This window comes from Meriones unguiculatus, chromosome 7 (genome assembly GCF_030254825.1).
Source record: "Meriones unguiculatus strain TT.TT164.6M chromosome 7, Bangor_MerUng_6.1, whole genome shotgun sequence".
Classification (NCBI taxonomy): Eukaryota; Metazoa; Chordata; class Mammalia; order Rodentia; family Muridae; genus Meriones; species Meriones unguiculatus.
Window position 1 is genome coordinate 26810447 of NC_083355.1, and position 25744 is coordinate 26836190.

At 39.9% G+C, this 25744-nt stretch overlaps 1 protein-coding gene across 10 annotated transcripts in view; it reads right to left on the reverse strand.

Annotated features, from left to right (window-relative positions):
* The window catches only part of Spag9 (sperm associated antigen 9), a 130054-nt gene that overhangs the window by 99166 nt on the left and 5144 nt on the right, over positions 1-25744 (reverse strand). For all 10 annotated transcript variants that reach the window (XM_021643104.2, XM_021643101.2, XM_060386959.1 and 7 more), the window contains exon 2: positions 11400-11520. In XM_021643104.2, coding sequence (XP_021498779.1) covers positions 11400-11520 — 121 coding nt within the window. The remainder of the gene's footprint in view (positions 1-11399; positions 11521-25744) is intronic.

Sequence of the window (25744 nt, forward strand, 5' to 3'; positions counted from 1 at the left end):
CTGCCAAAATATCTCAGGGGTAAAGACATTGCTTGAGCCAGGCAGTGGTGGCGCACACCTTTATTCCCAACAGTTGGGAGGCAGAGGCAGGAGGATCTCTATGAGTTCCAGGATAGTAAAGGCAACACAGAGAAACCCTGTCTTCAAACAAACAAACACCAAAAATCAAAACAAAACAAAACCCAAGATATTTGCTTGGTTGGCCTAATGGCCTAAGTTAGACCCCAGAACCCATGTAAAAGTACGAGAGAACTCATCAACAGAGTTATTCTCATCACTGTGTGTGCTGTGAAAAATTAAGTGTGTGTGTGTGTGTGTGTGTGTGTAAAGATTATACAATAGAGAGATACTTAAGGTACAAGTTTTATTGTTGTAAAAACAAATAGAATAACTAGATGGCTATAACCCTAACCTTCCTTCTTCCCCCTACCTCCTCAATACTATGATTTCTTTGAACACAGGGTCTTCAATTCTTCTGAACCATAACTGTGTTCCTACTTAACTGTGCTTAACTGTCTATATTTAGTTGACTTGTTCAATATGTGGCCTAGAAGATAAAAAGTCATAAAATAGAAACAATGAATGTAGAAGATATTTTCTGATTAAAAATAAATTACTGCCATACTATGAATGGCAAAATTAATTAGCTGTAAAGTTCCAAATTGTATTACTTCAACTTATATATTTCTTATCACATACCATATATATTTCAGATTCCTCTTAAAGAATCATGAGATGGAGGCAGAGGAAGCCTCACCTAACCCAGTGGATTAAACTTATAACTGACCTCGTTTGAAGGAATCTGTAAATATCTTGAGATTAACACAACCTTCAGCTTATACATTTTCCTGACTACAAATCCAGAACTTAAAAAAAAAAAAAAAAAGAAAGAAAGAAAAAAGAAACATGAGATTTCAATTAGCAGGAGTTTCACTGTTACTCTTGGGAAAAAAAAATAAAGCACTTTAAAAATGTTTAGCTTATGTTAGATAAATCAAAGATATTTCATATTAGTTCAAAGTTTGAGAGAAGAACAACCAGAAATCTCCAAATTTGAACATTCTACAAAATTGTGAACCAAAAAAACAAAACAAAACTTTTTAACAGACTTAGCTGTAGCACCCTTTTTAACCCATTTTATTTGGGTTTCCTTAAGCCTCTACCTCCCATCCAGTCCCCACCCCAACCCTTGGTAAAAGAGAAAGAAGGTTAGAAGGGGATGTAGATCTCTTTCTACTTAGTTCTCGATGTTTAGGGTTGTTGGGTTCTTTAGGGCAATACCAATTTCAGTTGTCAGGATATCTAGTAATCCAGCAAGTCAGCAACAGCAACCAGCAAATGAAGCAACAAACAGTCTTCTCCAACCGTTACCTTGACATGTTCTCAAAGCCTCAAAGCCTCCTTTTCACTCTCTGGCTCTGGCATTTATACCCTCTCAGAGTCCTCAGAACTCCACTAACCACAGCTGGCAAAGACCACGCCCTTCACAAGAGAATTATCAGCAGTGGATAAAAGCTGCTCCACATCCTACACATGGGATTAAAACAAAAACCTGCTTACAGAATATAACTGAGTTAAAAAAAAAAATCCACTATACGTAGTTTCTCAAAAAATGGTGAAGTCATATCACTATTTGATAAAAGCCACAATTAAAAGCTGTAAGGAGGGGCTGGTGATGTGGTTCAGTTGGTAGAGGCAACTGCTACCAAGCTTTATGGCCTGATTTCAAATCCTCGGACCCAGATGCTAGGATGGAGAGAGCCAATTCCACAAGCTTTCCTCTGAAGAAGCTTTCCTCTGCACCACATATGCACTGTGGTACATGCACACTACCCTCAACCCAAATAACTGTCATAGAAAATTTAAGCTGTGGGCAATACCCTTTAATTCAGTTCCTATTTCTTTACCTTTTCTTACTTTCACATAGAAAACAACCGCAGCCAAAATTTCCCCTTTTAAAATAGGAAATGGTCTTCAAAGCAAAAGTTGGACTTGTAAAGGCTAATTTAAAAAGAATATCTACTTTGAAATGCACTAACCAGAACTAACACACTCATAATTCACAACTAGAGACTCTCTACTGTACAGACAAAACAAAACAAACAAACAAAAAACAACCTTAGAAACTGAAGACAATGTGGCACCTATAATGTGCAAACCTATAATCTCAGCATAGACTGAGGCTGGAGGGATGGAGAGTGTGAAGCCAACATTGATTATATCTCAATTATATTGGATTATTAATTGATTATGTCTGTGTAAAAAAATGCAATGAAACACAGTATAACATAGTCTACAGAAATTTATCGCCATCTCTTAAAAAATTCAAAAGCTTATTCCACCAGTGGTGGGTGGCACAGGGCTTTAATCCCAGCACTTGGAAGGCAGAGGCAGATCTCTGTGAGTTCGAGGACATCCTGGTCTACAGAGCTAGTTCAGAACAGCCAAGACCACACAGAGAAATCATGTCTTGGAAAGACAACAACAACAAAAACAAAAAACTCTAAGCCATCCCACATTAAACAAACACACACACACAAACAAACTAAAAACCGAACAACAAAACTCTTATTCTCAGACCTGGATTCCCTATCTTTTTAAAAAGTCAAGGGCCCTGGAACCAGAGAAATGGCTCAGCAGATGAAGATATATGCTGCCAAGCCTGATAACTGGAGTTCAACTCCTGGGGCACACATGTTGGAAGGAGAGCACCAACTCCCGGAAGTTATCTCTGACCTGACCTCCACAAGCATGTGATGGCGCATGAGCACAGTCACATGCACACATACTTAATAAAATATTTTTCAACTAATGGGCTGAGCCAGTGAAATGGCTCAGCTGGCAAAGTACTTGACATACACACATGACGATTTGAGTTTGATCTTCAGCACCTATAGGTAGAAAGAGAACTGACTCCATAAAGTTGTCCTCTGACCTCCACACCTGTGCAACAAACACCTCTCTCTCTCTCTCTCTCTCTCTCTCACACACACACACACACACACACACACACACACACAAATATCCTTTTTTTTTAATTAATGGGTAAGTAAGGGTTGGGGAGACAGTTTGGTAAAGTTCTTGCCTTGCAAACTTGAACACCTGAGTTCAGTTCCCAGAACTCAGTTTTGAAAACATCAGGTGTGAAGATATGCTTATAATTCTAGCACTGAGGAGGCAGAGACAGGGGGGATCCTTGGAACTCTCTGGCCAATCAGTTTAGTCTAATTGGTAAGCTTTAAGTTAATAATTCTCTCAAAGGAGATGAATAACATTTTCTGAGAATGACACTCCAAAGACATGTGTAAAGCACATTAAAAAAAATTTTTTTTTGAGAGGCTTTAGATTTATTCAGGAAATTTGGGGGAGGTAAAGCTAATAAAGGGCCCCCAAAAGGTGAAAATATTTTTGAAAAAGAAAAAACTAGCCAGGTATGGTAGCCCACACTTTTAATCCTAGAACTCAGGAGGCAGAGGCAGAAGCAAAGGATCTCTCTGAGTTTGAGGCCAGCCTGGTCTACAAAGGGTACAAAGTGAGTTCCAAGACAGCCATGGCTACAAAGAGAAACCCTGTCGGGAAAAAAAAAAAAAAAAAGCCAAAACCAAAATCAAACCCAAACAAACTGGGAGCTGGGGATGTAGCTCAGTTGGTAGAATACTATCTATCATGCATCAGGCCCCAGAACCACACAAACTGGGGTGGTGGCACACAGGCCTGTGATTGAAGCCCTCCAGAGAAGAAACATGAGAATCAAGAGCTCAGTGGCTTCAACCTATTCCTAGTCAACCTGGACTATACATAAGACCCTGTGACAAAACAACAAAAGGATCAAAAGGGGAGTAACGGAGGACAGAGAGATTGCTTTCTATTTCTGTGATAAACACGACCAAAAGCAACTTGGGGAGGAAAGGGTTTATTTGACTTAGTCATCCCAGTCATAGTCCATCATGAAGGGAAATCAGGTTAGGAATTGGAGTCAGAAACTGAAGCAGAGACCATAGAGGAATTCTGCTTACTGACTTTCTCGCCTGCTTTCTTATACAACCCAGGAGAACCTGCCCAGGGCTGACACTGCCCACATGATTAATCAAGAAAATGCTCTACAGACTTGCCTAAAGGGCAGTTTGCTAGTGGCATTTTCTCACTTGAGGTTTTCTCTTCCCACATGACTCCAACTTATATCAAGCTGGGGAAAAAAAAAAAAAAAACAACTAGCCAGCACATCTGATCCCTAGTCAACTTGACATATATCATTATTACATTATAACTTTTCCTTTCTTATTTATTACCAAGATCTCATAGTAATATCACAAATATAAAACATAGTTTCAAAGTTCCAGTGTTTAAAAAGTTGAAATACTTTAAAAGTTCAGACTAAAATAGCCAGTGTCTCTTAGATTTCAAAGTCTCACAACCTGGAAAAGCAAAAGCAATTTCAGCAGTATAAATCATATCCTATAACTCAATGGCTGGCATCTGGGATTCACTCACAACCTTCCGGGCACCACAGGTTTTGGGCAGATCCCCCTCTCTGGCTCTGCTATCCTCAGCATACACAGCTTGTCTGGAAGGCTCAAGTTGCTCCACACCACACCTAGCACTGTTGGTGGGAGTTGTCCATTATCCTGGACTCTATAATATGCTGGGGTCTCCTCTACAACTGAGGTTGCTGCTTCACTCATAGCCTATCCTGGACTCTTTTCAGAGACTCCGAACCTGCCACCCAGTGCCAAGCCTTAGCCTCTCTCTATGACCAATTCAATCCTGGGGTTTTCACTACAACTGAGGCTATATCTTCACCAATGGACTCTTGTGGCCTCTTTTCTGCAACTCCACCACTGCCACACAGGGTCAAGCCTCAGCTCTCTCTCCATATCCTTTCATGCCTTCAAAACCAGTACTACATGAGAGACACATTACCAAGTTCAGCTGCCAACTTGAGATGTGACCCCTACAGATCTCAGCTTTTGTGTGATGATCCTGAGGAGGTATGTCTCAGAAAATTTCACCTCAATGATCCTGACTTTGTGTTAGTCACAGCAGAGTTTTCAATTGCTGCAGACAATTTCAATTGTTTCAGTGAAGCAAAGGTGCAGTTTCAGGGGTGCTTATCTCTAGTCACAGCTGATTCTTCCGCCCCAACTGATCAGAAACCACAGAGTCTTTTGTTTTAAGTTTATTTTTTGATTGATTGACTTATTGCATCAATGTTTTACCTGCATGTATGTCTATGTGAAGGTGTCAGATCTTGGAGTTACAGACAGTTGTGAGCTGACATGCTGATGCTGGGAATTGAACCCAGGTCTTCTTGGAAGAGCAGTCAGTACTCCTAACTGTTGAGCCATCTCTTCAGGCCAAAAACACAGATTCTTAATTCAAATATATCACACAAGCAGCTCCGATAGGGAATATGTGGGACTTTCAAACTTTGAAATATCACAAGCCAAGCCTCTATTGTCTGCATTATTCTCAGCATTCTTATCTTCCAAATTCCTGTATCAGATCACTAAATTCTGAGCACTCAATGGTTTTTCTAGCCCAAAGTTGTAAACTCCTCTGAGCCTCCCCAAAACAACACAGTCAAGTCTGTCACAGCAATATCCCATAATTCTGGTCCTAGTTTGCTTCTTATTGTGTTGACAAAACACCATGACAAAAGCAACGTGAGAAGGAAAAGGGTTTATTTGGGCTTCTCATCGCAATCACAGTTCACATGGAGGAAAGTCAAGACAGAAACTCCAAGCAGAGGTCATGAGGAATGCTGCTCACTGACTTGCTCTCTATGGCTTTATCAGCTTACTTTGTTATGTAAGGCAGAGGTGGTAGAAATAGACATAGAGACAAAAAAGGTCAGCAGCAGGGATAGACTCCTGCAGTCCCAGCGCCCAGGAAGCTGACGCTAACAGTCAAACTGTTGAGTGTGATGGTGATGGTATATACCTATAATCCCAGCAGCTGGAAGGGGATGAAAGCAGAGTGTAGATTCCAAGTTCAAGGCCAGCTAGGACTATAATAGTGAGACCATGTCTCAAAGCAAGAAACAAAAGTTTTCAATTCAAAATTAAGCTCAAAACTATTTTCAATATTTGTAAAGAATCTCCTCCTTTCTTCCAAAGAGTACAATGTTATTAACAATTATTTTTTAAAAATAAATATTGGAACTAAAATTTAAAAATGATAATGAATACTTCTGAAGAGAGAAATGAGAATGGATTTCATATACCTGACAATTCCAAAATACTGAGTGTGATTCACTAAGCTAGAGAACAAACCTAGGCCAATGAAAAGAACAAAGACATTCAAACATTCTCTTATAAGAAGGTATGTTTGCCTGAGTGGTGGAGGTGGACACCTTTAATCTCAGCACTCAGGATTCAGAGGTAGGTGGATCTCTGAGTTTAAGGCCAGCCTGGGCTACAGTGTAAGTTCGAGGACAGCCAAGGCTACACAGAGAAACTGTCTTGAAAAGCCAAAAAAAGAAAAAAGTATGTTTTGTTTACATTCATTAGAATGTAAAGTTTTGTTTTGTTTTTTTAATGATAAAAGACTAATGTATTTAAGGTGGGGAATTGAGGGAGTAATCCACTGCATCTATCTTTTTGTGGAAAAGCAACAGACAAATTATCAAATTAAAAAAAAATATTTCAGAGTCTGGAGAGACAGTTCAGAGGTTCAGAGCATCTGCTGCAGGTGAGTGCTCATAATCCCAGCACTCAAGGAGGCAAAGGCAGGTGGATCTCTGTGAGTTTGAGGCCAGCCTGGTCTACAAATTGAATCCAGGACAGCCAGGGCTACACAGAGAAATCCTGTCTCAAAAAAACCCAAAAACCAAACCAAAACAAACAAACAAAAAAACAGAGAAGGAAGGAAGGAAGGGAGAAAGGGAGGGAGGGAGGGGGAGGGAGAGAGAGAGAGAGAGAGAGAGAGAGAGAGCAAGAGAGAGAGAGAGAGAGAGAGCACCTGCTGCTCTTGCAGTGGACCAGGGCTGGTTCCTGGCACCCACATGGCTGCAGTTATCTGACACCCTCCTCAAGCACCAGGCACTTAGGTGTTACATATGTATTTATGCAGGCACTCATACATACATACATACATACATACATACAAAAACAAAGTCATCTTTCTTAAAAATTCAACTTTGAGTATAAAACAAATTTAGCTCTAATTTCTTTCTTAAACTAAAACAGATCACTTGATGTCTAAAGATTTTAGATAAGCAATTCTTTTTCAAGTCAAAAGAAAAGGTTCTACTGAAAACAGTACTTTGTACGAATCAAGAAAAAGAAGTATTAAAATAACAATTTTTTGTTGTTGTTGTTGTTTTGGTTTTTCAAGACAGGATTTCTTTGTGTAACAGCCCTGCTGTCCTAGAACTTGAGCTGTAGACCAGGCTGACCTCAAAACTCAGAGATCCACCTGCCTCTGCCTCCTGAGTGCTGGGATAAAAAGTGTGCACCACCACCACTCAGCAAATTAATAAAATTCTGTTTGGTTCTACCATGTCTTTATTGTATAGTTTTAGAATACCATGTATGTAATTCTAATATAAAGGTATAATCAATTTAGGATTAAAATAGCATCTTCACTAACCAAACTGTTGAGCATGTTCACACCTGTCCTCCTAGCACTTGGGAGGTGGAAAGGACTGCTGCTATGCTCAAGGACAGCGTGAGCTACAGGACTGCTGCTATGCTCAAGGACAGCGTGAACTACAGGACTGCTGCTATGCTCAAGGACAGCGTGAGCTACAGGACTGCTGCTATGCTCAAGGACAGCGTGAGCTACAGGACTGCTGCTATGCTCAAGGACAGCGTGAACTACAGGACTGCTGCTATGCTCAAGGACAGCGTGAACTACAGGACTGCTGCTATGCTCAAGGACAGCGTGAACTACAGGACTGCTGCTATGCTCAAGGACAGCGTGAGCTACAGGACTGCTGCTATGCTCAAGGACAGCGTGAGCTACAGGACTGCTGCTATGCTCAAGGACAGCGTGAACTACAGGACTGCTGCTATGCTCAAGGACAGCGTGAGCTACAGGACTGCTGCTATGCTCAAGGACAGCGTGAGCTACAGGACTGCTGCTATGCTCAAGGACAGCGTGAACTACAGGACTGCTGCTATGCTCAAGGACAGCGTGAGCTACAGGACTGCTGCTATGCTCAAGGACAGCGTGAGCTACAGGACTGCTGCTATGCTCAAGGACAGCGTGAGCTACAGGACTGCTGCTATGCTCAAGGACAGCGTGAACTACAGGACTGCTGCTATGCTCAAGGACAGCGTGAGCTACAGGACTGCTGCTATGCTCAAGGACAGCGTGAACTACAGGACTGCTGCTATGCTCAAGGACAGCATGAACTACAGGACTGCTGCTATGCTCAAGGACAGCGTGAGCTACAGGACTGCTGCTATGCTCAAGGACAGCGTGAACTACAGGACTGCTGCTATGCTCAAGGACAGCGTGAGCTACAGGACTGCTGCTATGCTCAAGGACAGCGTGAACTACAGGACTGCTGCTATGCTCAAGGACAGCGTGAGCTACAGGACTGCTGCTATGCTCAAGGACAGCGTGAACTACAGGACTGCTGCTATGCTCAAGGACAGCATGAACTACAGGACTGCTGCTATGCTCAAGGACAGCGTGAGCTACAGGACTGCTGCTATGCTCAAGGACAGCGTGAACTACAGGACTGCTGCTATGCTCAAGGACAGCGTGAGCTACAGGACTGCTGCTATGCTCAAGGACAGCGTGAGCTACAGGACTGCTGCTATGCTCAAGGACAGCGTGAACTACAGGACTGCTGCTATGCTCAAGGACAGCGTGAACTACAGGACTGCTGCTATGCTCAAGGACAGCGTGAGCTACAGGACTGCTGCTATGCTCAAGGACAGCGTGAGCTACAGGACTGCTGCTATGCTCAAGGACAGCGTGAGCTACAGGACTGCTGCTATGCTCAAGGACAGCGTGAACTACAGGACTGCTGCTATGCTCAAGGACAGCGTGAGCTACAGGACTGCTGCTATGCTCAAGGACAGCGTGAGCTACAGGACTGCTGCTATGCTCAAGGACAGCGTGAGCTACAGGACTGCTGCTATGCTCAAGGACAGCGTGAGCTACAGGACTGCTGCTATGCTCAAGGACAGCGTGAGCTACAGGACTGCTGCTATGCTCAAGGACAGCATGAACTACAGGACTGCTGCTATGCTCAAGGACAGCGTGAACTACAGGACTGCTGCTATGCTCAAGGACAGCGTGAACTACAGGACTGCTGCTATGCTCAAGGACAGCGTGAACTACAGGACTGCTGCTATGCTCAAGGACAGCATGAACTACAGGACTGCTGCTATGCTCAAGGACAGCGTGAACTACAGGACTGCTGCTATGCTCAAGGACAGCGTGAACTACAGGACTGCTGCTATGCTCAAGGACAGCGTGAACTACAGGACTGCTGCTATGCTCAAGGACAGCGTGAACTACAGGACTGCTGCTATGCTCAAGGACAGCGTGAACTACAGGACTGCTGCTATGCTCAAGGACAGCGTGAACTACATGAATTCCAGAAACCCGGGCTACAACGTAAGACTGCCTCAAAGAAACAGCCAAATTTTCTTCTTCCAATATAAGGTATTCGACTCTTAAAGTCTACCAAGCACTACTGCCACAAACTGTTTTCCCAGAGTAGCATTCACAGTATGGATTAAATCAATCAATGTGTGTTCCAGCCCACTACAAGCTCAGTAAGTGCTCAGGCTTCTTTTTTTTGTTCTGTGTAGTCCTGGCTGTCCTGGTCTTGAACTCACAGAGACCTGCCTGTTTCTGCCTCCCTAGTGCTGGGATTACAGGCATGTGCCACCACACCCGGCTGGTGCTTAAACTTCTAGAGGATAGTCTACAGCAAAATCATAGAAACCACTGACTTCTTCATTAACCAAGAAAAGCTATACAACTCTTATGTATCATCAAACCTAAAACCACAAGGTCATGGGATACAGCTCATTAGCATCTGGAACCAAATGTCTAATGGAACTCCATAATATCTGGTAAACAGCCCTGTGAATTCTTGAAGCCTAGTGTTTGAGCTCCAAATTCCCACCGTCTTGCATTTAGCTCAGTCAGGCCCTTCTAGAGTTTGACAGGGTGCTCTTAGTTCCTTCTCACACACACCTCACTCTCTGGTGTTGAAAGTCATCCACGACAACTGCGGTTTCTTAACAGCAGGTATCCCATCCAGCATGGAGGCGCACACCTATGACCCAGCACTACGAAGGAGGATGTTTGAGACCAGACTGGCTACATACACAGTGAGACCCCCACCTCAGAAAAACAAAACACAACAGGTTGGTATAAACTCCTAACAGAGTGATGTGAGAACCATAACTGATATGTTATTGTTCTATATCATGATATGATATTTATATTGTAATGGCAATCTGGCTCATTGGTGCTTGCCACCAAGCTTGATGACACAAGTTCAGTCCCCAGGACCCACATGGCAGAAGAAGATAATGAATTCTTCCAGGTTGTCGTCTGACATTCACATGAACACCATGCCACGGTTGCCCTGCCCCACAAATAAATAAACTAGTTTAAATTTAAAGAAAAAAAGATCAGGAAGTTTCTCACCACTTTTTATAATTTTCACCACTCCTTTTTATGAATTTCACTTTTTAAAAATTGTCATTAACAGAAGGCAAAATTATCCATTAGATTTGAAATAATTTAACATGAAATTATATCAAAAATGAATCTGAGAGGTTGAAGAGATGGCTTGCAATTTAGAGCATTTGCTGCTCTTGCCAGAGTTGGATGCCCAGCACCCACATGGTAGCTTACAGCCTTCCCTAACCCCAGTTCCAAGGGACCTGGTGCCCTCTGACCTGCAAGGGCACATGGCGGGCACACAGTACACATATAAACTTGCAAGCAGCTAACACTCACACATAAAATAAACCTAAAAAATTTTGAAGAGTTTTTAAAAATGAATCCGAAAAATAAATTTCTGCTACCCTAAATTACCTTTACTTTTTCATCAGAGTAACAAAATAGTCACTTTTTATACATGCTTCAAAGCTAGTTTCTCTTATATTGGTAAATTTCAAAGCAACACGAAAACAATGGAACTGTGTGTACTTCATCAACGTCAGATACATGTGTCTGCGTGGCAAAGACAGCCTAACTACAAACAGGCCAACGGCTGAAGAAGTAAGTCTAGCAAGTGTCTCTAAGTCAGCCTTTGTGCATACAGGGGTGTCATGTGAAATGGAGCATAAAGAATTAATATTAATATGGGCATCCAGATCTCACACTTGATTCTGTGACAGCAATTCCAAGCACATATTCGGGCAAACCACTCCCCACAGGAGTCCACTCTTTCATGAGGAGAAAAGCATTTTACTTACTCTGGTCAGCATAGTTTTTTGCTTTGAGTTCAAGCTGTCTTGTTTGGGATTCTAGAGACTCCACTCGTGTCTGCAAATCTTTTTTTTCCTGTTCTTGAGAGTCTTCAAATTCAATGAATTTCTAATAAAGAAGAACAATATACTTTTTACTATTGGAATGCAATCTATTTTATATTTTTCAACACCTGTATTTCAAAGGTTATAAGGGATTGAAGAGATGGCTCAAGTTAAATGCACTACCGGTTGGTTCCAGGGGACCCCAGTTCTGGTTCTAGTACCCACATGGCAGCTTACATCCTTCTGTAACTTCAGTCCCAGGGGATCTGATACCCTTCTCTGACCTCCAAAGGTACCAGGTACACATGTGGTACACAGACATGCAAAAATCCCAACTCAACAACAACAAACACCTGGCAATATGACTCAATAAAGGCATCTGCCACTGAGTCTGATGACCTGAATTTGATTCCCACATTGTGGAAGAAAACAAACTTCCAAAATTTGTCCTTTGACCCTATGCATGCATGCCATCACACACACAAAAATTTAAAAAAAAAAAATCTAACACACACATATATATTAATGTCTAAGAAAATCTCAAAATCATGAAATTCAGTTGATTTTATGCCTCTCTAATATTATACCTAAAACCTACAAATACAGAAGTAAGAACAAAACAAAAATCCCAATTTATTTAGTAAGGTGTTATTTCGCATTCCCCAAGGGAAATATATATATATATATATATCACTACAAATAAATCAATATATATACAAATATATATATCAATACAAATAAATCTTTTAGTATACTTGCATATTCATTTTGAGTTGAAAAATCTTTAATCCATAGTATGTACAAAAGAGACAAAAAAATAACAAAATAATATGTTAACTGATTATTTAACAAGAGATATTGGGATTGGGGTATAGCTTGATATAGCTCAATAGGAGGCAGGAGTTGTATTTCCAACACTCAAGACAAATAAATAAAATCAGCCATAAGTAATTTTGTGAATTAACCTAATGATGTTGGCTTAAATTAAAAAAAAAAAATCTAGCCTAGGAATATTACTACCAATCAAATATAATTTAAGAAAAGATTGGTTAAATGAAATCACTAAATCTCATTCTGCATCTTACAGCAGCATCTAACAACTGCTTTTTTTTTTTTTTATTTTGGGCTTTCTTCGTTTCCTCAATTTTCTGGTTGTTCTTTCTTGTGCTCTTTACTAGTTACTTCTCAATTTCTTCACACTGAAATGTGAAACTCCATCCTTGAACTCATTTTTGGTTCTCTTTTTTGTTGCTTTGTTAAAATTTTAAAAAATTACTCATATATATAGATACACAACGTGTGTTACTGCATGCATGTTGGAGGACAATCTTATGGAGTCTGTTCTCTCCTTCTACCTTTAGATGGGTTTTAGGGATGGAACTCAGATCACTAGCTTTCATTGCTGGGAAACGTCTTTATCCACTTAGCTATCTTTTTTTCTTTAATGATTTATTTTTATTTCATTCTTCCTGCTTGTATGTGTGTGTTTGAAGGTGTCAGATCTCCTGGAACTGGAGTTACAGACAGTTGTGAACTGCCATGTGGGTACTGGGAACTGAACCTGGGTCCTTTGGAAAAGCAGCCAGTGCTCTTAACCACTGAGCCATCTTTCTGCCATCCCACTTACCTATCTAAATAGCCCTGTTAGGTTGTTTTTTAAAATGGGACCTTACTATATTGCCAAGATAGCCTAAAGTCAACAATCTCCCTACCTCAGCCTCCCTCCTAAGCAAGTGGGATTCCAGTTCGCTAGCAGCTGGCTTCCTCCTCGTTCACTCTGTAGGCTGTGTGTGTCCATGTGAGGGCACATGCACCTGTGGAAGTCAGAGGACAACTTCTGGTACTGGGTTAGGTCAATGTCTTTTTCTTGTTCACTACTGTTTGTGATAGGCTGGCCCACAAGCCTTCAGGGATTCTCCTGTGTGGGAAGCCATCTCACTATAGGAGCGCTGGGATCACCAAGCTCACTACCTTGCCAAGGTTTTGTGTGGGTGCTTAGGATTCAAACTCAGGTCCTTACACTTGTACAGCAAGCTCTTTACCAGTCAGCCGTCTTCCCGGCCCTCCTTTGTTTTCTCTTTTCTTTAGTGAGCGCATCCATCTTTATTGCTTTAAATAACTATGTGCTGACAGCTTCCACATTTCTATCTCTAGTCTAAACCTGAACTTCAAATTTGTATGTCCACAGCCTACTTACTGGGCAAGGTAATTTGGATTATAATAAACACCTTAAACTTGCTGAAACTGATCCTCTCCAGGTCTCTCCATTAAGTGACTCTATTCATGCCTAAAACTTGGGAGTCAGTTTTAACTTTCTCTGTCTCTTATCAGACCTATCAGCAAATCTATCTCATATCTGACCACTTTCCATTATCTCCATCACCACCCTGGTCTGTGCCACCATTATCTATTTATTGTATAGATTATCGCTGTAGCATCCACCTCCTGAATGATGTCGTCATCCTCTAATAAGCAGAACAGTTAGGAGGATCCTCTCAAAGGAAGTCAGATTTTGTTTACTGCTCAAGACCTGCTACTTTAATTATCTCCCACAGCCCTTACAATAGGCCTCTCGGAACCCACGCAGTCTTTTCCCACCACACTCCTGCTTGTTTGATGTCAAGCTCCGTTGAGTGTCCGCAGTACTTGAGGCTTAAGAAGCCTCTTCACTTGTTTCCTGTTGTCTGGAATTCTTTTCTCCAGATAACCAATGGCATGGTCCCTCTTTACTCGCCTTCATGCCTTTGTTCAAACATTACCTTTCTGGTGAGACCTTCCTTATTTTCCTATCTCCCTTACTCTTTTACAGAGTAATTTTTCTCATACCCCATAGTGAATATTTTACCAATTTACCTTATTTAATATATGCCTGTCCTTGCTACAATGCATGTTTCATAAAGGCATTGTTTTATATACTGATATAACCCTAGTAGGAAAAGTGATAACAGCATATAGCAGGTTCTAAAACGTTTGTAAAACAAGGCATTAACAAAAATCTCAGAGTAAAAACTACAATTTACATAGAAAACTTTATAAATAACAAACAGTACCTTATGATTTACTAGCTAAGGAGTATATATAGTTCAATGGTAGAGCACTTTCCACAGAACTAACCAAAAACAAACAAACAAACAAAAAAAACAAAGAACCACAAAACTGGAAAAAAAAAAAAACAAGTTTCACTAGATACACCTTCCTCCATCTTTCCCACTAGTCCCCCCTCCTTTCTCCAAGTACTTCCCCCTTCTGCTTTCATGCCATGAGAATGTATGCAGTTAAGTCCACATTCTGCTGGACAGAAAACGTGGTATTCTAAGTTTCTTCCTCCCACTACCTACCCTTGTTTCCCCATTTCCTCTCCCTCTGAATCTCTTCCTCTTTCCTCAGTCCCCCTTATATTTTCATGTCATAGACATGTACATATGTACATATAGACATATGCATATTTAAATCTAGATATTACAAATGAGACAAAACAAATCAATCTGGCACTGTCTCAGACAATTAGGAACAGTGCTTCCTCAAAATCTAGCTATAACACTCCTAGGCATATATCCAAAATATGCTCAAGTACACAGCAAAGACATTTGTTCAACCAGGTTTGTAGCAGCTTTATCATAATAGCCAGAACCTGGAAACAACCCAGATGTCCCTCACTGGAGGAATGGATACAGAAATTGGTGGTAAATTTACACAATGGAATATTACTCTGCAATTGAAAACAAGGAAATCATGAAATTTGCAGGCAAATGGTGGGATCTAGAAAAGATCATGCTGAGTGAGGTATCCCAGGAGCAGAAAGACACACATGGTATATACTCATAAGTGGATACTAGACCTAAAAGATAGGATAAACATACTAAAATCTGTACACCTAAAGAAGCTAAACAAGGAGGAGGACCCTGGGTAAGATGATCAATCCTCACTTAGAAAGACAAATGGGATAGACATTGGAAGTAGGAAAAAAAAAAAAAAGAAAAGAAAAGAAAAGAAACAGGACAGGAGCCTACCATAGAGGGCCTCTGAAAGACTACCTAGCAGTGTATCAAAGCAGATGCTGAGACTCATAACCAAACTTTGGGCAGAGTTCAGGGAATCCTATGAAAGAAGGGGGAATTAAGAAGACCTGGAGAGGACAGGAACTGCACAAGGACCAAATATATCTGGGCACAGAGGTCTTTTCTGAGACTGATTCTCCAACCAAGGACCATACATGGATATAACCTAGAACCCAAGCTCAGAGGTAGCCCATGGCAGCTCAGTATCCAAGTGGGTACCCTAGTAAGGGGAACGGGAACTGTCTCTGACATGAACTGAGTGGCTGGCTCTTTGACCTCCCCCTCCCCCTGAGGGAGGAGCAGCCTTACTAGGCCACAGAGGAGGACAATGCACCAGTCCTGATGAGACCTGATAAGCTAGGGTCAGATAGAAAGGGAGGAGGACCTCCTCTATCAATGGACTTAGAGAGGGGCAGGGAGGAGATGAGGGAGGGAGGGATTGGGAGGGAATGAGGGAGGGGCTACAGCTGGGATACAAAGTAAATAAACTGTAATTAATATAATTAACATAATATAATTAATGTGATTAATTACTGTAATTAATATAAAAAACGAAAGAAAAACATGAGATATTTGTCTCTGTGACACTGACTTATTTCACTTAAGATGATCTTCAGTTCCATACAATTTCCTGAAAATAACGTAATTTCATTCTTAAGGGTGAATAAAACTACATAATCTACAAACATATACACACATACAAATATATATACACATATATTTATAAATATAATCTTTATCTTTTCAACTGTTGAAAAGGTATCATGGCTGGTTCCATATCTTGATTATTATAACTAGCACAATAATAAATAAAATTCATTAGAGTTTTGGAGGTGTTGTTTGTTTTTGGTTTTTTGAGACAGGGTTTCTCTTGTAGTCCTGGCTGTCCTGGACTTGCTTTGTAGAGCAGGTTGGCCTCAAACTCATAGAGATCCGCCTGCCTCTTGCCTCCCTGAGTGCTGGGATTAAAGGTGTGCACCACCATGCCTCGCTTAACATTCATTAATTTTAAAATGTAATTTTTTAAAGGTTTATTTATTTTATGTATATTTCATGTACACCAGAAGAGAGAATCAGATTTATTACAACTGGTTGTGAGCCATCATGTGGTTGCTAAAAACTGAACTCAGGACCTCTGGAAAAACAACCAGTGTTCTTAATCGCTGAGCCATCTCTCCAGGTTAAAGTGTAATTTTTTAATCCTTTACTGACTTTATTAATTCTTAAGCTTTTTCTTTTCTTATTTTCTATTTTATTTATTTGTTTGAGACAAGATCTCACTCTGTAGCCCTTGATGACATAGAATTACTGGCCTCAAACTTGAGGTAGTTCTATTGCTTCAGACTTGCAAGTCCCAGGACTTTAAACACAAGCCACCACATCCAACCCAAGCTTTTTAGTCACTACAGAAAACATTGTTTCCTGTCTATTTACGATGTCTTCCTATTGGGAAAATTTCTCTCCGTGTTTCATGCTAATTCTCTTCAGTCCATGTAATCTGATTGGTGGTGACTCATCTCCCTAGGGAGAGATGAACTGCTCAGATCAGAGCCCTTTCTGGGTCATTGACCAATTATCAGGAAAAACACTACCTGTTTTTATTGTTGTTGTTAGTGTTTGTGTGCGTTTGAGTGTATGTATGTGTGTGCAATGTGTTGGAGAAGAAGCTCACATGTGACACAGAATGCAGAGGCCGGAGAACTTTATGGAGTCAATTCTTTCCTTCTACCTTTTCTTACATTACAGAGATCAAATTCAGGTTGCAAGGCTTTATGCAGCAAGTGATAAGCCATCTCACTAGCCCTAAGGTTCTTTTTATTATAATTTGTATATAACAGCATTTTTGTGCAAAATATATAGGCTTTTAGAATTTTTATCCTAACCCAGGCTTTTTGTTGTTGTTGTTTAAAAACAGAGCTCACTACGTAGCCCAGGCTGTCTTAGAATTTGTGATCTGGCTGCCTCCACATTTGGACTTTTGGGATTACAGGTATATGCCAGCATGCCTGGCAACCAGAGACATTTTAAAAAAGAAACAACCTTAAATAGATGTTTACATATAAAAGCCTTCATAACTGACTTACTATGACTTATCATCTATCTAGTGGCATGATTTTATAAAGTTGATCACCCTGAAGTATACTTGGCCAGTAGCATCAGAACCATCATTGTGAAGTTAGAAAATTAGCAAAACCATTATAGGAAGGACACAGTTTTGCTAATTACTAAATAATGTTACCTCTGGAAATTCTGGCTATCCACCTTTAGTTGAACACCCTAACACGTTATAGCACAAACCCCTCTCCTTATTCCTCTCTGCCTCTTTCTCTCTCACACAGTCTTTCATGCAGGGCAGGAAGACAGTAAGAGCCTGTGAATAGGGATTTCAATATGTAAAATAAATACATCTTTCACTAGACACCTTCCTCCATCTTAACAGCTACCAGGCCAACAACAGTATTGATGAAACCTCAGACAGAAGTCTCCTGGGAGCAACTAGACACTGCTTTAAAAAAAAAAAAAAAAAAGAAAGAAAAAGAAAAAAAGTAGTGGACAATACCAACTTATGTCAGGATCTAAATAAGAATCGGCTTTGTGATGAAGCAAAATGCCTCTAAGGCCAGATGGCTTAAAGGGACTGTTTTGCCCTACTGTTCTAGATTAAAAACAAATGAATTCTTTGAAAAGACAAGCTCCAAAGTTTAAAAAGATAAAATCCTCGGAGACTGCTGCTCTCTGGAGTAAGATGCAGGAGGCCAACAATGGTTGGCGAGCCCTTTAAATAGTACTTTGAGTATAGCAATTGTCTAAAAACTAGCACCACCAAATAACAGGCTTACTTGCTGCCAGACGTCCTCCAAGATAAACACACCCTTACTTATCCTGTAGAGGAGGGAAAGAAATTATTTCCATTATATAATCATTATTTATTTTTAGTTAAATGTGCTTATTTTTAATGCAGTCTGTTTTATGAAATAAGAGAGGACACAGAGAAACCCTGTCTCAAAAACAAAAAAACAACCAAAAAAAAAAAAAAGAAAAATCAAGAGAGCATTCAAAGCCATATTAAGTAATATAAGAAAGACATCCCCAAATCTAAATGTAAAAAAATTTTAACACAACTTATTTTTCTCAAAAATTAATGTACAAACTATCAGGTCTAACCAGACATGGTAGTTCATACACACACACACACACACACACACAATGTCAAAATGGGTATAGTATTATACATCTGTAATCCCAGGATTTAGGAGGCAGAGACAGGAAGTAATTTCCTGGCTAGGAAAGCTGTCCTCTGACCTCTACATTCACGTTTGGCATGTGCACACTGACACACATATACATGTAACAATAAATACAATAGCAATTTTTTAAAGCGGGTGGTGGTGGCACATATCTTTAATCCCAACACTCAGGAGACAGAAGCAGAAAGATTTCTGAGTTCCAGGCCAGTCTGGTCTACAAAGAAAGTTACAGGCCAGCCAGGGCTACATAGAGAAAACCCTGCCTTAAAAAAACAAAAGTAAAATAAAACAAAAAACTTGTTGAAATTAACCGGGCATGGTGTACATGCCTTTAATCCCAGCACTCTGGAAGCAAAGAGAAGTACTTTTCTGACTTCAAGGCCAACCTGGTCTATACAGTGAGAAAACGGAGACTACATAGTGAGACCCTGTCTAAAAGACCAAAAAAAAAAAAAAAAAAAAAAAAAAACACTATAACCTGAAAAGGGAGACCAAAACTATTAGAAGGGTTGAGGGGATTCTGAGGAAAACAGACAAGGCAGGAATAAGTGAAAACTATAATTAATATAAGCAAAGACAGAGAAAAGTCACTGCTCCCATACAGCCAGAAGAATAGGCTATTTTTAAAAAGGGAAGGGAAGAGAAAACAAAAATAAGAACGAGCTTTCAAAACTCTAAAGAAGAACCAAACACTTTTTCTTTCTTTAAAAACTATACCTTAGGGTAACCAGTTGCTAAGAGGAAATACTCCTTTATAGGAAAGCCAAGCTGTCACATGCTAAAAGAAAAAAATCAGAAAAGCACCATTTCCCAATTCTCAATAAACCAATAGGAAGTATTTGGTTACTATTCAGATTTTGCTATCCCATGAATACTTTTACAATCAGTCTTTTAAACCAGACTTTCCAATCCCTTTCACCTAAATGACAATCTTAACATACTACTATAAAGGCCATCAAAAATCATAATTCAGGCTGCTCACAAAGACACTCAAACAAACACACATACACACAGAGAGAGAGAGAGAAACAGAAAATAAAAGAATGTGAAAGTATATAAATGAAATAATTCTTGATTACTTGATCACTTATTAAAAAAAAAGTCAGGAATGCATGCATGCATCTTTAGTCGCAGCATTCAGAAGCAGGTGGATCTCTGTGAGTTCAAGATCAGTCTGGGCTACATCACTAACTCCAAGGCTACACAGAGATATCCTGTCTCAACAACCCCTCACCAAGAACAATCTCTGTAATTAAAACATAGCCATGTACATTCAGGTATTGATTGCTACCAATTGAGCACATAAAGCTGAATAAGAAATCCACAGGAGAACAGAACTTATCAATAAATGTGAGAAGGTGGGGCTGGAGAGATGGCTCAGAGGTTAAAAGCACTGGCTGCTCTTCCAAAGGGCCTGAGTTCAATTCCCAGCAACCACATGGTAGCTCACAACCATCTATGAGATTTGGTTTCCTCTTCTGGCTTTGCAGGCATAAATGCAGGCAGAACACTGCATACATAATAAATCAATCTTTAAAAATTAAAAATAAAAATAAGTGTGAGAAAGCATATTCAACTAAACTAGGGATTTGGGGGAAGCAAATCAAAGCAAGAGGTAGCTTAATATACATCAGATAACAACAGAAACCAAAAAGTCTGATGGTGCCAAATGTTAGCAAAGATGAAGAGAAATAAGACATCTAATAACCTTCTTTTTCAAATTTTTGTATTGTTTTATGTGTGTGGGTGGTTTTGCATATATGTATGTTTGTGTACCATGTGTGTGTCTGATACCAGAGAGTGTCAGAAACCCTTAGAATTGAAGTTACAAGGGGAAAAAAAAGTCAAAAGACTTATGGACTTCTTTGGAAGTTTAGCATAATTTAATATCAACAGTAAGAAATAAAAATTTGAATGAACAAAGAAAATTTTAAATGTTACACTTAGCAATTTGACTTTTAGAAATTTTCCCAACAAACACTTATTAAGTGCCCACTGAATCACCAGTCTCGTGGAAGAATAAAAGCAATAGTTAGTCTCATACGATATGTGAGGTATTTAGAGAAGGGACAGACACTTGGTTGTGGGAGGATATAAAACCACCATAACCCATACTTGGGTGTTCATAAAGGGCAATCCCGAATTGCATCCTGAACAACAATACAATCAACCAGTTGAAAGGTAAACTTGGGTTGGCAAGGTAACTGCTGCTAAGCCTGATGACTTGAGTTCAAGCCCAGTAACCCTCAGGTTGGAAGGAGAGAACAGATGCCCAAAAGTTGTCTTCTGACTGCCACATGCACACTGGTAGCATGTGAATGTCCCCTCTCAACAAAAAATATAATTTTTTTAAAAATAAAACAAGAGTGCTACGGGGAAAGACAGCTTTAATGAAGGCCGGAAGAGAATATAAAATGTTAGTGTGGCTCAAAAGGGACAGATGAAACTCACAAGATAGGGATAACTATTTCGGGACTTAAGTCATTTTGGGAAACTTAGCTAGAGACACTAAGAGTTTTTAAGTGTAGATATTATTTGTTCAGATTTCTTTGGTTTTCTTTTTTCAGAACTGAAAATGAACCCAGGGTTGGCACATGACGGGCAAATGCTCTACCTCTGAACTACGCACCAGTCTCAGACTTCTGTTTCAGAGAAATGGAAACTTTATAGGTTGCTAACACTGGAAACAAAAATTAATCCTTCATTCAGAAATGCTCAATACTTCCTTTGTGTCAGTTATGGATAGTGGTGGATAATACAAAGTTTCTGCTCCAAGGAGGTAACATGCAGAGTGAAAGAGATTGATAGCCTGTACCATAATGGTAGAAATGGACTTGGAAAGGGAAGCCTAAAACACTACAACAAAGGAAGTCAAGCATTGTGCAAGCTTGTAGTCTCAGCTATTTGAGAGACTAACATAGGTAAATGAGCTCAGGAATTTAAGGGTTTAGGTAATATGCCACCCCTCCCACTCCCAAAGCATAAAAAAATAAATAAGTAAATAAAAAGAGAACAGGAAAATGAAGTAGAAATGCATGGAAAGTGAAACCAACAACAACAAAAGCATACTTTGAAGGTAAGTTCATTTTTAAACACATGTTTGAAAACATTCATGTCCAATAAGTAATGTGACTAGATCCAAAACTCCAGAGAGGAAGAGAAGGACATAAGGATCAAGGTAAGTACCTGTTAAATCAAAGACATATTCATTTTGGAATAATGAACAATGGTAATTAAACCCATGGGAATGGAGAGTATGAGCTAGGGGTGTGCAGAGGGACAAATAAAAAGGCCTATGAGAGAATGTCAAGGAATGCAAACACCAACATGGGAAATTCAGTGGTCAGACACCGAAGAAAAAAACCAAGAAATCTCCAAGTAGCACAGCCTGAATATAAGGCCTCGATTTGATTCTGAGATCTGCAAAACGTTTCTTATTGGAAGGAGTTGCAAAAAAAAAAAAAAAAAAAAAAAAAAAAAAAAAAAAAAAAAAGTTACACAGTGCTAGGAAGTCTAGTTTGAAAAGGAATACAAAAATAGAAGAAATCCATTTATGAAAATAATATATTTTTCAATTTTTTCTAGACTCATGAATAGAAACTCTAAATGTAGATGTCAAAAGTTTCAGACCTAAATATTTATTCTTGTGAATCTAGCTGCCTCCTCCAACAAGTTAACCTTTTTTTATAAGCATGATCCATTTAACATGCCTGCTTCTTTATTCTGTCATCCTAGTCACTTCCTGAATAGCATCCATAATAATCTGCAATATACTGCTTTTATTTACTTTCTTCCCCCTTTTTTAAGGTAGGAAGGGGCTAACTACATAGCCCATATCTGGAACCCATGGTCCTCTAGCCTGAGAATAGGCAGATACTACTATACAAAAATCTCTCTCCTTCTTTCCCTCCTTATTCCCTGGCTTGTCTCTCTGCCATACTGGGAATCAAACCCAGAGCCCAGCCCTGTGCATACACTCTACTGCTACTACTCACTGAGAAAAGCACAAGCTAGTTTCCCTGGTACCCCTCTTTCTCTCCTCTCTCCTCTCCCCCCTCCTCTCTTTATTCAGGGTCTCACCATGTAGGCTCAGCTGTCCTGGAACTCATAATGAAGACCAAGCTAGCCTTGAACTCACAGAGATCCACCTGCCCCTGCCTCCCAAGTGTTGGGATTAAAAACATGTGCCACCACAACCACCTTTGGCCTTTTGTTACCCAGACTGGCCTTCAACCCATTATTGGAGGTGAAGATGACCTTGAACTCCTAACCTGATCCTCTTGCCACTACCTCCCCAAGTATAGGGTACAAAAGTATACCACCATGACCAGATATGCTCTTAATTTCAAATTAATACTGTTTTACAAACGTCAACTTAAAATTTTCTTTCTTGCTGTTTTGTTTTTGTTTTTGTTTTTCAAGACAAGGACTCACTATGTAGCTCTAGTTAGCCTTGAACTCACTATATAGATCAGGTTGGCCTTGGACTCAGAAAAATCATCCTGCCTCTGTTCCCTGAGTGCTCGGATTAAAAGTGTGTACTACTGACACCTGGACAGAGTGAAATTTCTTATAGAAATATTTAAATTACAATATTTCCTCTTTTCCCTGTGGTTATAAAATGAACTATAAAAATATTAATAACTCGGATGGATAAGTGAATCAGTAGGTAAAGATTTACTTGCCTAGTAAATCTAGGGGCCTGAGTTCAAGCCTTGGAATCCACAACTATGTGGAAGAAGAGACCCAGGATCACAAACTCGCCCTCTGAGACACACGCACACCCCCTAGTGCGCATGGACATCATGCGCGCACATACATTAACACTCTAACATATATTAACGTATTCATCTCTGTAACTAATGATAAATTATAGCAAAGCCAGGCTTGGTTGACATACATCTGTAGTGTAAACAACTGGGAGGTAGAAGCAGTAGAGCAGGAACCCAGGACCAGCCACAACAACACAGCAAGCGTGAAGTCAGCCTGGGCTACATGAAACACTGTCACTGTCTCAAAAAACAACACAAATTCAAACCAAGTGAGGTAATGCACTGCTTATATTTCAGCACTTCTGAGGCAGAGGCAGAAATCTCAAGTTTGAAACCAGAGTGGGATAGCCAGTAAAACCTTGCCTCTAATTTTTAAAATTTATTCAAATGGAACTTGGTGACATTAGAAAGTATTCTCAAATCTAAATATGTTGTACTGAGTAAAGTGTCGGCATGTAAATTTGCTTTGAGATAGTTCAGCAATACGTATGTGTATGTGAGCCAAGACAGCTCAATCAGGAAAAAAAAGGCACTTGCCAAGCAAGCCTGGCAGCCTGTGTTTGATCCCTGGAATCCACATAAAAGTGAAAAAAGAGAATCAACTCCACCAAGTTGTCCTTTAACACATACACAAAATCACACATACTAATAAGATGAGCAAATGTACATATATATACATCAACACCCTGACGTTCACATATACAGATGAATAAAAATACTGAATCTTGGTAGTGAGTATACAGACATTCAGTGAGTAGAATTATATATGATTTTATTTATATATATGATTATATATATATATATATATATATATATATATATGAACTTTTCCCTAATAAGTGATAGTTGACCATAACACTTTACTGATATGAGGCTGGAGAGATGGCTCAGCAGTTAAAGAACACGAACTGTGCTCTTGCTCTCCAAACTTCGGTTCCCAGGCACCCATATCAGGCAGCTCATATCCTCCTGTTCAGCTCCAGCTCCAGGGGATCCAATACCCTCTTCTGTACTCTAGGGCACATACACTCTGATGCACACCCACATATGACACACACGTACATAGTTAAAAATTAAATTTTTAAAAACATAAAAAGTAGGGACTGGAGAGATGGTTCAGTGGATTAAGAGCACTTGCTACTCTTGCAGAGGACCAGGTTTGGCTCGCAGAACCTACCACCCCCAACTCCAGCACCAGGGGGTCCAACACATTCTTCTTTGGGCATCAAGCACCTAAGTGATGTAAATACTACATGCAGACATTTCAAAGAAGGTCTTTAAAAAAAAAAAGTTTACCAACACTGACTTTTTTAAATAATCTAGGGGCTGGCTGGAGAGGTGGCTCAGAGGTTAAGAGCACTGGTTGCTCTTCCAGAGGTCCTGAGTTCAATTCCCAGCAACCACATGGTGGCTCAAACCATCCATGAAGAGATCTGGTGCCCTCTTCTGCAGGTAGAACACTGTATACATAATAAATAAATATTAAAAAGAAAAAAACTCAAATCTAGCTGATGGTGGTGATGCACAGGAGACAAGAGTCAGGTGGATCCCTGTGAGTTCAAGGCCAGCCTGGTCTACAGAGCAAGCTCCAGCACATCCAGGGCTACAAAAAGAAATCCTGTCTCAAAAATAAAAATAAAAAAAAAAAGCATTAGAGGACACTCAATACCTTCTATAGCCTCCCCATGCACACACAGGCCCACACAGTCTCACACACTGACATACCCAAATAAATATATCAGTCCTTAAAATCAAAACGAAAACCAAGCCCGAAACGGTGGCACATGCCTATACTAGAACTCGGGAAGAATAGACGGGAAGATTAGTAATTCAAGGGTATTCTTGACTACATATTGAGTGCAAAGGCCAGCCTGCACCACAAAAAGCTGTTTCCAGAAGTGAAGAGAAGGATTCCAAAATGACGCTGACCTTTTTTCTAACAGAATAAATAAAAAGGTAAGCACCAAAGTTGATTCTTGGAAAAAAGAGAACCCTTTGTTCCACTGAATACACAAAACACACCATTTTATCATACTTATATGAAGCGGGGTTCAAGTTTAATAAAGACATTTTAACACAGTCTTAATTAAGCACAAGGGTTAAGAAAAAAAATGACATATCGAGAAAAGAAGATGCACCCAAGAGCACACAGGTGTGGGCTTTTCTAAGATAGTCACAGCAAGTACCACATACCACCTCAAGAAAGATTC